This window comes from Falco rusticolus, chromosome 7, assembly GCF_015220075.1.
Source record: "Falco rusticolus isolate bFalRus1 chromosome 7, bFalRus1.pri, whole genome shotgun sequence".
Taxonomy (NCBI): Eukaryota; Metazoa; Chordata; class Aves; order Falconiformes; family Falconidae; genus Falco; species Falco rusticolus.
This window is the reverse complement of record NC_051193.1, coordinates 52,430,244-52,447,115: the sequence shown is the minus strand read 5'-3', so window position 1 is coordinate 52,447,115 and position 16,872 is coordinate 52,430,244. Positions and strand designations below refer to the sequence as shown.

The 16,872-nt window shown below is 40.5% G+C and overlaps 1 protein-coding gene across 4 annotated transcripts in view; it reads right to left on the bottom strand.

Annotated features, from left to right (window-relative positions):
- The window catches only part of DCAF5 (DDB1 and CUL4 associated factor 5), a 77,580-nt gene that overhangs the window by 12,177 nt on the left and 48,531 nt on the right, over positions 1-16,872 (bottom strand). For all 4 annotated transcript variants that reach the window (XM_037395939.1, XM_037395942.1, XM_037395941.1 and 1 more), the window contains exon 7: positions 9,648-9,714. In XM_037395939.1, coding sequence (XP_037251836.1) covers positions 9,648-9,714 — 67 coding nt within the window. The remainder of the gene's footprint in view (positions 1-9,647; positions 9,715-16,872) is intronic.

The window sequence follows — 16,872 nt, the reverse complement described above, 5'->3', positions numbered from 1 at the left end:
TGCAGCTAGTGAGCTTGTTGTTCAGCCCCTCTCCTCTGAGAGATACTACTCTATCCCTTTCACTCATTATAACTACACTCTGAAGACCAGACTGATGTGTACATTGTGTACAAACGATGATACGGATTTAGAAATAAGGAGTCATCCAACTCCTAAAAATCTGCAGATAGATCTTTTTATTGCTTCTGGAAAGAGTTCTGTTGCACAAATCAATTTTTGCAGAGCAAACTGCAGTCTCACGGCACTTTGGGATAGAAAGATAATGTGCTTGAAGAAGGGAAAAGAGATGGCGAATAACTCCAAGGACCAAAACACATGGCCTTTTTAAAGACTTTGTATGTAGAATGACGTCTCATTTAAAATTAAGAAAACTTGAAAGGGACACTATCACTCTAGTTAACTTGTTCTCGTTTCAGTTTCACTGATAACTATATTGAGACGGAGATATCTGGAATGGTTCTTGTTTGGGTACATTTGTATTTTCTGTAAAGGTTCAGAGGTAAATTAGTGCCTTCAGCAGCTGGAGCAAGATTTCACCAATGTAAGCGAAGTTGACTGAGAAGTAACTGATTGGACAGCAAGCTCATTAAATGCCAAATTGGGTTCTTTTGATTTTCTTTCCCATTTTATGAGATTACTCATGTCCTTTTATTCTGCTCACCCTGCTAGACATTCATGACCACATGTATAGCTGATGGCAAGTTGCCCTACTCCCACAGCATTCCTTCCAGTCAAATCACAGTTGTCAATCCAATTCCCTCTATCAAGCCAATGGTAGATGGTATTATCCAGTCCAGTTCTCAACACGTTTGTCTTGACCTAGCAGACGATGCTCCAGGAAAGAGGGCCTCAGGAACGAAGAGACGTTTTGCTTAGGAAATGTTGCCAAGTAATGCCTAAACCAAGTTTTAACTGTCCATGGACTCTAGCTGCCTGAATTTAGTACAAAACAAGAACTATGCCCTATGAAACACTTACAAAAGAGTTAGAAGTTAGAGAGGCAATGAGTGAAGAAAGAATTATAATGGAGATGAAATACAAATTTAGCGCACCAATATCTTTGGGCTGCGTTTCCAAGTCAGTTTATCAATACACTAAGAGCACTGGATGAAAAGTACACGGCATGCAGTGTCTAGAACACAGCTCTCCCTAGGCTGTAGTCAAACCCAGCCAGCGTTGGAAGCCCAGAAAGCCAATCATATCCTGAACTGCATCAAAAGCAGCAAGACCAGCAGGCTGAGGGAGGTGGTTCTTCCCATCTGCTCCGCTCTTGTGAGACCTGACCTGGAGTTCAGCTCTGGGGGCCCCAGCACAAGAAAGACATGGACATGCTAGAACGGGTTTGGAGGACGGCCACAAAGATGATCAGAGGTGAACACCTCTCCCATAAGGAAAGGCTGATAGAGTTGGTGCTGTTCAGCCTGGAGAAAAGAAGGCTCCAGGGAGACCTCATAGCCACCTTTCAATAAAAGGGGCTTGTAAGAAAGACAGAGAGAGACTTTTTACCAAGGCCACTAGCGACAGAAGAAGGGGCAAATTTTTAAGTTGAAAGGGTGTACATTTATACTGGATATAAGGAAGAAATTTTTAACAATGAGGGTGGTGAGACACTGGAACAGGTTGCTCAGAAAAGCTGTAGATGCCCCATCCCTGGAAGTGTTCAAGGTCGGGTTGGATGAGGCCTCTTGCTCTAGTGAAAGATGTCCCTGCCCTTGGCAGGGGGCTTGGACTAGATGATCTTTAGAGGTCACTTCCAACCCAAACCATTCTTTGATTCCACGATTCTACAAAAGGAACTCCGAAGATATCTGCTTTAATACTGAAGTTTCCTAAATTCCTTCTGTTAACATTAAAATCAGAGGAAGCATAGTACTAGAACATACTTCACTCCGCTTAGAGTTAAGGTGAACTTCCCTACAAAGCCCCTTAAAACAACTCACTGCCCAATTACAAGAAAGTCCCCCAGGAGCAGATTACTGCAATCACAAATCTTAGCAGTCGGCTTTTTCCAGTAGTACAAGAGGCTTTAAGTATTTAGACCAAAAAGTATTGACTCCAGCAACACTCTGACAATCTTTGTGTCAAATATAATAGACTGTCCCAGAACCTCATTTTTGGACACCGCCTTGCTTGATGCAATTTTGGTCTACGTGCTTTAGCAGTGTCTCTAGGGAAGTGCTTAAGGCAGAACCTTATCCTCACAGCGGTCCCTTCATTTTACAGTAGTCCAGCAAAGCTGGTACGGTGTTACACGTGTGCCTGGGTGGCAGACTGTGCCTGTGTCCAGACTTGCCTGGACCTGGAATCCCCCTGGTCTCCCAGCAGAGGCTGAGCTGCAGCCATACAGCTTCGAGCCATCTCACAGTGTGAGTTGAGTTTGCTCATGTCTGCTGGCAAAAAAAAGGTGCATCTGTACATTAAGTGGAGGCTGGCCATAAACTGCTCAAATTCCTGAGGCCATCTTCCTTTTTACGCGTGTAACAATTCCTATTTCTTTTTGGTGTCTTTGCTTGAACTGGTATTTTCATTTGTATTGTTTCAGCAGAATTGACCTCTGCTATCACAACAGCACTCCAATTTTGCTTCTGAGGTTTAGGGTTGGTTTTTTTTTTAGAAGACAGGGGTGTTGTTTGTTTGCTTTTGAATTTAGTGGCACGCACAAGTCCTGCAATTGCTTTTAGCACGGCAGCTTTTATATTCTTAGATAGTTACCACGTGTATAAGCAGCACTTATACAGAAGCCATTAGCTTTCATATATGTTATTAATAGTATTAATTAAAAAAAAAAAGTCTTCAAGTCTTCAGAGGCTGATTATGCAGATTTTAGAAGGTTTCTAACTTTCTAATCTCTACTAGACTGGAGGGATGGAAGGAAGCTGGTTTTGCAATACTTTCCAAAAATTGCTATGCTTAATAACAGTTTAGAGTAGTGGTTCAGCGTTTTTAACTGTGCTGGTTGTTGGTTTTTTGGTCAGCTTTTATTTGATACACAAAATGAAATATCAAGAAAATCCCTCTTCCTCTGCACCGTGCAAATAAGTGCTCCAAAGTGAGGCAATACAGAGTCTCAAAAAAAAGTCTTTAAATAATATCCTGCTATAATACCTGGAAGAAGGCTAACTCTAAAGTGTACATTTTAAAAGAGGTTTCCCCTACACACATTTGACAAGAATATCATGGCAACACAAGGCCTATCTACAGGCTGCAATAAAGACAGGAGGAAGGAATAATACAATGCCTCAAATACCTCAAAAGGTAGTAGATGTCTACGAAGTTGCTGTACTATTTTAGGTTTTAAATATTATGCTAATGAAATCCTTGTTAATTATTCAGTTTTGTAAATATTTATGCAAATGAGTTGACATTTCACATATTGAGAACATGCTGGATGGTATATACCAACACATTTTAAATAACACTGGTAGATCATAATGGAGAGTGAGATACTGGGACAGCAATCTGACTTGCCATGTGCAAGTTCCATAACATGTATCGGTGTTTAAAAAAACCAGAAGAATGAATTATTTGAAGGATAAGGAAAATAGGGAAGTGACAGATTATTAGAAAAAGCACCCTAGGGCAGAAATCCTGTAAGAACGCAGACAGCCTCTAAACTAATGGAAGCTGCATCGTTCCAAACATCTAAAAAACTGTCAAAGCGCCAGAGAACTTGCTGGGATAAGGAACAATCCTCCACCGGCTCTGTAACAGAGGAATTAAACGACCTCATTAAGAAGAGGACCCTTCTATCTAGGGCTCTGAAAAAAAAAAAAAAAAAAAAAAAAAAAAAAAAAGAGTCCCACTGGTTGTTCATATAAGGTAGAAATGTTCTACAGACTAAAGCATAACTTCATACAAGCCTTGTGAATTACTCAAAGTGCTGAAAATTCCTGAGAAGAACCAGATATTTGCAGCTGCTGCCAGTGTGCCATAGCATACCATTCCACTGTAGTACTTGGCACTACAGTGGAAAGCTCATTTTAAATTAATTCAGTTTTCATTAATAATAATCCAGGACACATTTAGACTGTAGGCCACTGCCCCTGCGTTTGGATCCTATGAGGTCACGATGCACTAATGGAAAAGAGATACCATAATTTGGAAAGCAAATGCACAGCACAACGCAAGCAAATATGCATAGCATATAGGACCTCTGCCTTCAACGCATCAGATTATGTTTAGACTCTTTAAAAAGTCTCTCTCTGGTCGGTCACACACCTGTAATTGTTTTGTACAATGCATGCCAGCAGATGGCTTTGCTCCTCAGAGACCTGCCTGTGGAGAAGCTACACGGAAATACAAGCACTCCTGCCCTGAGAGCACAGGGCCCTCCCTTCCAGTGGGATCAGGAATCTTAACTCCAGCAGCCAGACCAACTTCCAGGTTTCTCAGCAGCACAGGCAAAACTGACTTTGGTTACAACAAATATAGGGTGACAACAGCAAGGGTTGGCCATGATCCTTTCTCCTTCCAGCATGGTAAGAGGATACAGTTTGGAGGAGTCACCAGGGGACTCCAGCTTCGGACTTCTGCTACTACAAGACAGAGCGAAAGGGAGTGTCTCCCCATAAGAAAGCAGCTCCAACTCTGCCTGCAGGCTGCTTCCCTTGTCACCTTCGAACCCACCCTCCACCTCCCAGGCCAGGTAAAAGCATCCGTGTGGCCTTGCAGAGCTTCAGTGAAAGCACAAGGAGTAGGCTGGTGTCAGCACTTGCTTCAGGCAACCTGCTCTTCCAAGCAATCACCCACTTTGCCTAGCCTACGGCTAGAACCAGCCCTGTGGTGGTCTTGTACCTCTGCAGAAGTTCCAAAAGCCAAAGAAAAAAAATCATATTTAAATATCTAAAGACTACGCAGAAAGCTGTAGTGGTAGTAGCTATTTTTGGACGTATATTTTCTCCCTTCTTGTGTTGCTGCTAAATATCTGCCTTATCTATCTATGCCTTATCTATACCAATACTCCCACTGTTGTTATCACCAGTAGAGCTGAAGAACAATATGAAAGCTAAGACAAAATTACTATAGAAATAAACTTTGGCACACACTTTCCACTCTGTCACTCTCCCAGTCTGAGAGAGACTGCTCTTTCTGTGCGTTTAACTACACAGGTCACAATGTTTTTTACGGTGTTACTGGAACTACACAAATTACCAACAGCTAGGCTTTCTGAACACGAAGGGACTAAAATAAGTGAAATTATCATACAACCAGTAGCTGGGGGGTTGGGTTTTTTTTTAAATGGCAGTGTGAAAACCGCTTGCCTGTGCATTTGTTTTGTACTGGTAGCTGCAAACATGTTCAATACAATAAAGAGGAAAAAGCTTTGGCACAATCAGATGGATAACTGCTGGGGACTAAGGCTTCTCCAGTTTATCCCAGTGCTCAGTGCTACCTTCAGCTTTCTATTGCTAAATTAGAAATTAAACAGGTTAAGAGGCTGGTGAGAGAAACACTCATGGATGCTGAATCTTGGCTACAGCACTACAAAGCACCCAACACTGCCTTGTTTTCTGATAGATGCCATCTAGCTAGGACATATCCACAGGTTTCTGGTATTACAATCTACATGACGTGGAAACCAGTCCACTAAATACAAAGAATCTCTTCTACACTGCTCCATCACTCACTTGCTGTGATAATCAAAATAATTGTTCCATAGCACACCATGGTCAACACTGACCTGAAGGAAGAGACAAACTACAGTCTTAAACAGTTTAGATCCTAAGACCACAATTCAGAAAAATATTTTTTTAAAAAAATACAAACCTTCCAGACCATGCTCCCCATTGGGCCAGATGGCTTCTCCCCACCCCAACCCAATTGGTGTGTGTATATATATATCTGTATATATCTGCATGTTTCCCCTTATATAAAAAAATCTCAAAAATAGCTAAAGACATTAAGAAACACTTAATCATCTATTATTCATCTTTACTTATCAGCCTGGAACTTTGAGAACTTAAACCACAAGCTGTCTCAAATGAGATAACCCTGTTCAAATGTTGTGAAAAGATCTGTTGCTAAATTCTTCAAGCCTAAAGAGGTGTCCGCACTTACAGGGACCAACAAGGAGAAAAAAAAGGGAAGAAAAATTGCACCAATTCTGCTGAAAATTGGTGCAATTTAATTTAGTAACTGGACCACAATGACAGGCCCTTTCTTGCTCACAGTTACAAAGACAGAATTAAAAAGGGGTTTTGAAATGCAGTTTGCTGTTCTGATTTAGTGAAGAAGCTTTCAGAAGTCTGGTGACAGCCTGCTCACGTAAACTGAAGGTTCCCCAACTGTCTTCTCAGTCACAACTAAATATCATATCCCTCACACAGCATCTCTGAGCAACATTTCAAAAGCAAGAAACAAGCTCCGAGTTGCAAAGATGATTCAGAGTAGTGGGTGAGGAATGTAAATTCTATTTTGCAAAACATTTGGTCTACTAAGCCCTCTATTACCCCACAAGACATGTCAGGTTCTGTCTTGAACAGGGATTCTTTACCACTAAGAAAGAGATCGTGTTTATAGGAGTCAGGTTTGAATACTGCCTAAAGTACTTGTAACTTAACAGTCTTGCTGGACAGATTATGTAGAGCTGGTGTCTCTTCTCACTTCTAGCCTGCCTTGGCGACAAGTAAAAGAAACTCAGGACTGCTTTTCTTCTGCCAGACTACTCTATGAATTTTGCTAGAAACTCTGCCTCTGAGGAAGAATGGGATATGTACTTTAAAGAGAAAAACTGGCTAACAAATTCACCAAACAATCAGCAATTACTTCTGAAGCACAGTGGAAAGCTGGTAGTACTTGGATGGAGAATAAGGTGGAAAAACACGCAAACTATTCTATCGTCAAGAAAGGACAAAAGGTGGTAAAAAAGCAACTGACCTTGTGGCATAGGAAATTCTGGCCTGTTCAGAATAATCTGAAGTTGTGGAAGAAGACAGCCAATAAAACTCTTCAACAGAATAGCTTCCTAACCAACTTAGAAAATACCTTTTTTCACAGAACTCCCCACCCCAAAGTAAATCCTGTCTAATAACTGGACCAAACAAAACCGCTGGCAAAGTTTCCAGCTAAAGGGCAATGATTCAATGCAACCTACTGGGAAGACACCTCTAAATTAAGATTTGAAAAAAAACCCAGAATTTGTTGCATTTTCCTGGCAAAATACCAACGCAGGTAACCACATTCCTCCAACCTGAAATACATTTGCAGTTGTCTGACTGGTGTGTTCCCACTTTTCTTCATCTTTTGTGTAGTACTGCTGCTAACCATTAGATAGCTAGTACTTACTGTGCACCTGTACTTAAGCAAAATAATCTATTTAAGAGTTGGATGCAGCTCTGTTAAAAATCTATGCTTGCAGAAAAGTTGGTATTTGCCAATAGCTGATATAATTTAAGAGAGTTGTATCATAAATATTTATAGCAACACAATGTCTAAATTCAACTGGAAGGTAGAAATCAGTGAAGAGATATTTTTATTTAAAATACCATCCAACGGTACAGGACATTACATCATCCTGTCTAGTTTGTGCAATATTTCAAATGAAAGACCACATTCCACCTCCTCAGGTCGCAGACCCAAAGACACTCCTATTTTAAGCTAGAACATGAGAAGCAGTAGCTTTCCAAGTCTCTGCATCCTTACAGCAAGACTCTTTCTCCCAAGAAGGAAGCACAGCAACCTTCCTAGCTAAACAATTGTTCTGAATCATAGGATGAGATTTAACAAAGGGTATTTCACCACATTCAAAACAGGCACAACCCTTCAAGAAAAGCTGAATGAAGAACTTCAATAAGCCCATCACAGGTGCTGTGGATGCCTAGTGAGTTATTTGCCACAGAAGCTGTATCTTTAGGTCTAACAAAACAAAGCTGGTGAGTTCTCCTGAAGTGTTTCCGTAAGAGAGCTACTCAAGTTACAAGAGACTAAGACATACACACTGGGTCTTCAGAGCTCATTACCCAACCACTGAGGGCAATTGACATTAAGTAAATAATTTTGTAACTGCAATGTTGCAAGTTTACTGACACCCTTCCTCAAGTTACAAGAACCAGAAACAAGAAAGCTGACCAAAACACATATGACATTGTTTTGTGGTAATTTTAGCTATCGCTCCTTGTGCAAAGGTTCCAAATAAAAAGTTTGTCAACTACAGCTGCCTGGGAAAACAAGTTTTCAAGAACATCACAGCCAAATAAACACAAACCCTCAAGTCCAGAATTTACAAGTGGAGTCATGACAAGTGTAGTAACATGCATAGAATGTAACTCTGCAGTCCATACAAAAACTTAGAGATAAATAACCAATCTAAACGTGTGTAACCTTTGTTTTAACCAAGAGGAAATTTCAACAGTAGTAGTAAGCAGTGTCAAATGTAAAAGAAAATCATACAAATTAAAAGGAAAGCAGGGAGAAGTCTCTGCAAACCCTACATAAAGATAGAGGTCAAGGTACTGATATACTTAGCAGGACCATCTTAGAAGACTTCTGGACTGCAACACTAAATGTTGGTTAAATAAGCAATCAAAAAGTTAGAATGGCATTTTCCTCAAAACCCTGCCATTAACCAAACTTTTTAGAGGCTAGTTATCCTCTCAGCTGTGGATTACAGAGCTATGATTAACAGCCTTTGAAAATGAAACAAAATATTTTCATTTTACCTCTAACACAGCTTGTAATTTGCTCTCACTGTTGCTAGAGCACCTGAGACCACAGGATAGCACTCAATTCTATGCAATACAGTTGTAATGTACAGTCTAAACTGCTGGAGCCATTAAAAATAGAAATGGTAGTACATTTCCTAAAGTCTTGTGTCTTTCAATCAAGATTCAACACCCTTCTAAAAGAGAACAGAGATTTGTTTCAACAGAAGAGATATGCTGATGTTGTATGGCTTAGACCGCGGTATTGCCAAACACTACAAAATACTAGATGGTATCAAATTAGACACTGACCAACTGTGGCATCCACAGCAGTACTGTTATAGCCCACACATACTGCTGCTTTACTTTAACATCCCCCTCCTATACTTTCACACAGAGTTGAGCTAGTGCTATTTGCTTAGCATGTCTGCCCCAGCATGGGAAAGGGTCAGAAGTGGTCATTTCCACCACTGATAGCAGTCCTCCACCGAGAAAGTAACAGATCATAACTGCTCTGCATTAGAAATCAGTGGGAGGATTTTGGTGTAAAAGGAAAGAAAGAAGGGAAGAGAGGCCAGTGCACTGGAGCTGTAACAACCAGTCTGTGCATGCAGCACCAGTTTATGCTGCAAGCTTCTTGTGAGATGAAATATCTTAGTACACATGATCCTAAGTTCCTCAGTGAACTCAGATCTGCTTAGAAGCAAGTGTGGGTAGACAAGAGGGAGGAGAGACACACCCTGCTCCAGCCACAACTCTTTCTCTTCAAAAGCTCATCTAGAAGATTTAAATGATCATAATACGAGAAGAGAAATACAATTAGCATGATAAGATTGCATTGGCGTTGTTAACCAGAGACTGGATTAGGCATTTGCAAACTCTTCCCCATCCAGCCTTCATCAGAATTGCTCTGATTGTGAGGCTGAGTGACAAAAGCAATTTTTCAAATTTTTCAAACCCAACTAGTATTTGTCAGACACCTGTCCCATCCCAAACAACAAAACTTACCTGCTTCTGGATCTGGAGGAATCCTCCACATATACAAATTGAAGTCATCAGAGCCCGAAAGGATGTACTGTTAGGAATAAAAATAAAAGCAGTTTACCAGAAAGTATCACTTGAATTATGTTATGTTATTTTATTGTTCATCTAGTTTCTTCAAACCAAAAATGAGGGGAAAAAAGATAATTTGTATCATTCTTTACACCTTGGTGATCAACTTACCTTTAAACGGGGGTATCAACACCAAAATGTTGCATGAATATAATGAGACCAAAATTTAAAAGCATGCTTCATGTACCTGATGCCTACTGCCCAAAGCGTATGTTTTCTTTGCTAAATAAGGTTATAGATTTTGGTTGGCTTTAATACAAGCGTGTCTAGATCAAGCTCTCATATCTCACAGCCTGCAACTCTGGTCTTTTCTTAACGTCAAAGTCTTTCATCTTTTCTTCTCATCTCTTGAACTACCACAGCAAACTCTATCAAACACATACCTAAGAAAAGAGCTAGCATGTCCATTACACAAAAAGCACAACAGATTAAGTCTGGCTTAATCAGTCTACCAAGACCATCAAAAGTCAGTCACTGAGGAAAACCTTGAAAACTGAACAAAACCAAAGCTAAAAATTCACTATCAGCAAGTCTCAAGTGATTTAAAAAAAAAAAAACACCAACAAAAAACAACCAACCAACAAACCACCACATTTATCACACTGTTCATTTTTTTCCTGGTTATAGTTACTCTGGAGAGATGGAAAGCTGCCATTTTTCAACAGTGCATGAAAGATAAGCAATCTCTTTATTGTACAGAAGTTTAGGCAATATGCAATTTGAAGTAGCTTAATATACTACAAACATGCAGTAGAATAACAGGTGACATGTGATATGGTAAAAAGCTTATGCCTCTCAGTTATCAGAGGTCACAAACTGTGTCTCCAAGTATCTCTTCTCCAATAAACTGTACTCCCTGTCATTTATTTCTCCCTCAAATTAGAGATGAGATGACATGTAGTAGAGCCAAGGGAAGATTCCAGTTCTAGTTATACCGGTGTAGACAGTGTAAATAAATCTCTAGCCCTCAAGTGACTTAAGGCTTCTGCTTAATCAGTACAGTCAAGAAGCTGGGTTTCTCATTTTGTTGTTATTAGGGTAGAAGGAAGCGAGAAAAAGAAATGGAGCAAGTCTGTCCCTCTTCTAACCTTTGATAGGAGACAAATTCTGTTTTGTTTGGCTCAGATATAACTGGTTTCTGTCATTCATCCTCCAGGGATACATAAACTCATCGGGCAAAGTAACATCAAGCAGTGAGGAGACAAGTCCTGGAATAACACAGGACTGAGAAGCAAATAAAAATACACTCTAACACTGAGAAAATGGCTATAAATGTGCATACATTCCGTTTGCAATGCTAATTAAGTTAGTGCAGTGTTCAGATGTTTCCAGCCACAAAAATGCAATAACCAACCACTGAAATCCCTTCTCTGGTTTCCTACTATCACAGTCCAAGCATTCTTTTTTCTCTTATTTTTAAGGATGTAGGATGTCAGTAAGCAGTTATGAATGCAATTATGCTAATTTTCTGATAGATACGAAGCACTGATCAAACAGAAATGCCTTTAAAAACTTGTGCACACTAGTTCTGCATCACTTATAAACCCATACTTTCCAAGCCAGAAAGTTATGTCTACAAGTCAACATGTTCAAGCACTTAGGCAGCTTACCTCTGCCAAACTGACCTGATCAGTGCCAGAAATATGCGCTTCCCTTTCATTTGACTGCTCATAAATGTTAGCCCACAGCAGGCTGAGCCACTGTGCCAAAACTACACATATTAGGGCTCATATAGGCAACCTCCCAGCGATCAGAAAGCAAGCACCTCTAAAATGCTTTGTTACAGAGGAAACGCTACACAGGAGGGAAAAAAAAAAAAAAAGGTCTTGTTTAAAGTTATAAAGATGTTGCACATTTTTAGTAATTATTACCAAATTGAATGGCTGAAGCAGCAATTGATTTGCCTAGGACATGTGGGGGAAAATGGAGACTTCTAAAATAGCTAGAAAGCTCGTATCTTGAATTTATGATCTTAACACCCTTTAAAAAAAATAATCAAATGAGTTCTAACAACTTAATATGAGAGTCATTCAGCATTTCACGTCCTAAATTAAACAAACCTACCAACAATGACAGGCCCCAAAGTGACAGATTTCAGATATCCTGCACAAGGCACAAACCAGAAAAATCACAGTACATACGTGCAGGGAATAAAATGTTTGTGAGACTCTTCAAATCAGCTTCCAAACTGATTTGCAGAGGAACACAGTGTATGCTGTAAGGCTCAATGGCTAACTGTCTAGGAAATCTGGTGTATCACTGTCCACTACAAAAGAACATACTACCTACAAAGACCACCCATCTGAATATACTCTGTTTCGGTTTGGAGATAGCAAAATTTAGAGTGCCCTTGCAGTGATGGGGACTAAAAGTAATTTGACTGCACTATCAACAGTGGAACCAGGAGGTCTAGTATGTGATTATTACCCTTACCTGGCCATACTTTTGAGGCCATACCTGGAGTATTATGTTCAATTTGGGTCCCCCAATACAAGAGCAACACTAATGAACTGGACAGTGCAGGAGGGCTGCTGGGGCTGAAGGCACATGACCTGTGAGGAAAAGCTGAAGGAACTGGGCTTATTTAGCCAGAAGAGAAAATGAAGACACAGAGTGGACCTCAAGAGTCTCCCACTGTTTGAAGGAATACAGAGCAGCTGGGGACAGACTCTTCTCAGAGGCATGCAGTGGACACTCAGGAAGCAACAGTCACAAGTCACAGCAAGGGAAATTGCAGCTGAACACAAAGGAACAGCATGTTTAGGAGGAGCGTAACAAACGCTACAACTTGTCCCCAGAAAGGCAGTGGAATCTCTGCCCTTGCAGATCCAAAATTTACCTGGACAAATAATTCCCTGAGCAACCTGATCTGACTTTGAAGATGTTCTGCTCTGAGAAGCAGCTTAAGTCAGATGACCTCCAGAGCTCTCTTCTGATTCTATTTTCTCAAAGATTACCAAAGTAAGAAGGGAAATAATCATCTTGGTGGATTGGGGCTGTTTTGGGGGTTGGGGATGGGAAGGTGGGATGTGGGGAGAGAATGGGCAGTGTCAGGAAAATGCCCACCTGAAACCTTTACACTGCATCACCGCTTCATGGAAACTCCAATGGGAAAACAAGCTTAGGCCACATACACAGGGGCATAAACTACAGTTCAGCACATACACTTGCATGAATTCAGGTGGTCACAATTTGGGGAATTTAAAGAAAGAAATTGGCTAAGTATCTTAAAGTAGTTCACAGAATCAGAGAACGGCTGAGGTTGGGAGGGACCTCCAGAGGTTATTTGGTCCAACCACCCTGCTCAAGCAGGGTCACCTAGAGCTGACTGCCCAGGACCATGTCCAGACAGCTCTTGAATATCTCCAATGGCACTGATACTCAACCCAATTATCTCCAGTTAAGATAGTTCCTACCTACTTAAAAGCACCATGAAGTCCTATGCTTCATTACAGTCTTCTAGCCTAACGTCATTTGCACCAATCAAATACACTTGGCCAAAGTATTCTGGAGTGAATTAAGAGAAAACAAGTAGGAATGAGTAAAGCATCTACACTGCAATTTATGTCTAGTCACAGAACAAAACTCAGCTCACGATCTGAGCTGTTCTGAAGAAGTACTTATGGGTTTAATCTTGCAATTGAGACAGCCAACAGTAACTGCCAAAAACAATTGATAAAGTCATCACACAAGTTTGATGCTGTAAGCAATGGGCTGTGAGTTACAAGCTTTTAATATAAATTTATATTTCATTTCAATGGCTAGCTCTGCCAATAATTATCAGAAATAGATTATATTCCACAAAATATCCAACTACTTGGTATTTCTGCCACTCCACTGCCACCACTGTAGCACAGTTTTCTACTCTTTTTCCCTGTTAGGATACCTCTGAGGTACATGTTTTCCTGCTGTTCTCACAATATAGAATTGAAGCCCCAAATGCATTCCCTTTGTCCTTTTCTGTAAGACCAGGTGACAGGGGTCTGAGAAGTAGAATTTGGCTTTTCAGACAGAAACCAAGAGATTGCCAGAAGCACAACTTTATGACTGCAGCTATTGCAAGAAAGATGTGCCAGCTGAAGCTTCAAGAGCAGATGCACAAGCTGCTAAAAGCCAGAAACATGTCTCTTCCATGACATTTGAAAAAGAAACTAAATTCCAGTTAGTACTCTCAGCACAAGACAATGGGAACCCAAGGCCTCTGGAGAGCACAGCTGGACTGACATTACTAGGACATTTACAAGAGGATCTGTGAAAATTTTTCTTTGATGTATTCATTATTAGTGTAACAATAAGCCAATAGTTTTACACAGTAGTTGAAAGTTACAGAATAAGGATTGAAAAAACGCAAAAGTCAGTCCCTACTACCAGAAAATTCAAAGAAATAATTGCTATCAAGTGTACCAAGCCCTAGTTAATACGACTGAAATCATGAGGGAAAGGAGTAGATTAAAAGAGAGGAACAGAAAGAAAAGAAAAAGAAGGGGTTGGGGTGGGGTAGATGAAAGAACGTCATGCTGCATATGCTTAGGCTCCACTTCAATTGTGGCCAAGGATTTTTGGTCCTGAGATGTGTAAAACGTAATTCCTGGCAGACTACCTTCTACTTACTCTAAGAACAAAAGCCCAGATAATCGAATCACAGAGGCAAGCCAGTAAGAGGCAAAACCATGCACATTCACAGAGACAAGTAAATGGCTAAAGTAAATGCACTCTCCCTCCTCCCCCCAACCAAAAGACAAACTCTAAGGAGAACATAACCTCAGGAACCAGTGCAGTGCTGAATTCTGAATCAGAGCAGACACCGTGTGAGCAGCTCAGATGCTCAGATGTCTGGCAGGAGAGACCAATATTAAAACCACCTGCCTCATTGTCTGCATTTTTGCTGCTGTATCTGACCAGGACTTCGGAAATTAACATTCACAATATTCACATGAACATGAGATTAGACAGAAGAACAGTTGCTAATAATTAATATCAGAGTTTTTTTAGAAGGGAAGAATCAGCTTCTATGTCTAGCTGTTAGCAACAATGACAGGAAAAGGCTTCCAGACGACTACAAGCTGCTGATTCAGAAGTTTGCCTTAGAAGGAAGAAAACTCTCAGGCGTGGTTAGAGTCTGCAGCTGGAGAAAACACAAGTTCAGTCTGAGCTTCAAGTACGCATAAAATGAACTATCATCAGGAATCTGGCAGAATTACTTCGGACTAGGGCTCCCCACTCATTCCACTGTAACTCTTCTCATTTTCTCTCTCCCCAAGGAAATTACAGCAGTTGATATAAATAAATGGGAGATCTAATCTGCTGCAGCTTTAGTCTTGTAACAGTAGCATTAGCATTGCATTTTGCAGAGTACTACCATTCTGGGGAATTTATTTTTATTCTTACCACTGCCAGTTTGAAAGCTTTCGAAATCCCACAAACTCTATTTCCTCAGGTGCTACTAGAGTATTTCAATAAAACTGTATCTAAATCAAATCTTATTTTACAGTTTCCAACATGCACATTTCCTGCTTCCATAAAATTTCCTCTTACTTATGACCTATATCAGCGACATTTTAAAGCTTTTGACCCTGGATGAGAGACCAGCAGACATGGATCACTTTTCCAAAATTATCAGCAAGTCTTTTGAATGGCCCTACTAACGTAGGGAAGAAGGGAAAGAATGTAGGAGAATTTGCCTTAAAAGCACAAACCAAAAAGCACCATCATCATATAAATAGATGAATGAGGTCATGAGTAATGGTACAGAGATGATAAACATTTGATAAGTGATTGCTGCTAAGTTACTAACAGGAAAATGCTTGTTAGACTCAAATTCCATGCTGCTGCTTACAGCTTTACTAACCAGTCAGCTCTGACAGAGACTAAACTTCTTAAATCTCAGTTCCCACGCACTTGAACATGTCTGTCCTTTCCTCAGAGGGGCCAATGAAACCCGGGGCAGAAAAGATCAGAGAAGTCAGAATTTTCCTCAGGCTTTTAGCAAGCTGTCCCTTAGCTTCTTAAAGTAATGCAAAATCCACACACTAGGGAAGCAGCATAGAGGCATCCAAATCTGAAACAGTTCTGCTGGTGCTTTGCACAGCTCCTTTAACAGGCAGGAGGTACAGTTCCTCCATATATTGCCTGTAATATAATATAACTCATGGGCGGGGTGTAGGCTTTTGCTTTTTTTCTCTGTGACAACAGATAATCTGTATAGGTGACAAGCTGCTAGGCTGAAGTCTTAACTCCTCTTGAGCATACGAGAAGAGCTGCCTTGCACACCTCCATGGTGGGACATGCACTGAGGAAACCACGTTTCTACATGAAGCATCACTGAAGTCTGAAACACATTGATTTTCGCTTGTTTGTCAAAAAGAGATCGAAATTCATAGCAATCAGAACTTCGGAGGATTCAATTTACACAAAACACATTAAAAATGTATTTTTTCAAGGAGGAAAGGTTTCCTAAGGAAACAGGGCTTATGCTCTTTTGATCCTTGTGGCATCTCTCTGTCTCCAAGAACTTTTTCCAAATTAAAAAAAAAAAAAAAGAGGCCAATTTCAAATTTGATAGAGGACCTGAGGGTTCCAGAATTATGGACTGCTTAGAAATACTCTTTTACAAACAGGCAGCCACACAGAGGAGAGTGCGAGACCCTGTAAGTAGCCACTGAGTACAAAGCAGTACCAAAATTACATCACCCTACTAAACATCAGGAAACCCAAATGCTAATTCATCCTTGAACCCAACAAAATCCCAATGATATCACCACAACCTGCTTCTCATGGAACTATTTCAAAGGGGCTAAGGCGGCAAGCTATAAATAAATACAAGCAAAAAGTAAGAGAGGTTCACCTCATATACACATATGTATTTGTATGTGTGCTTGTTTATGCATCTATATATGTATCACAACCATGAACACAGGTCTTACTGTATTACATAGTTTGAATGACAAATTTTGACAGAACACACTCAGAGGTTTTTTTATACCTCCTTCTGGACCTTTTGTGATGCCAGGACTGCACTGCACATCTTCCTGATAAATGAGGGGCCCAAGAAAGCTGGTTGCTATTCAAGGATCACCTCCTCCAAACTCAGCAGCGATGTGTCCCAGCAAAGAGAAGTCAG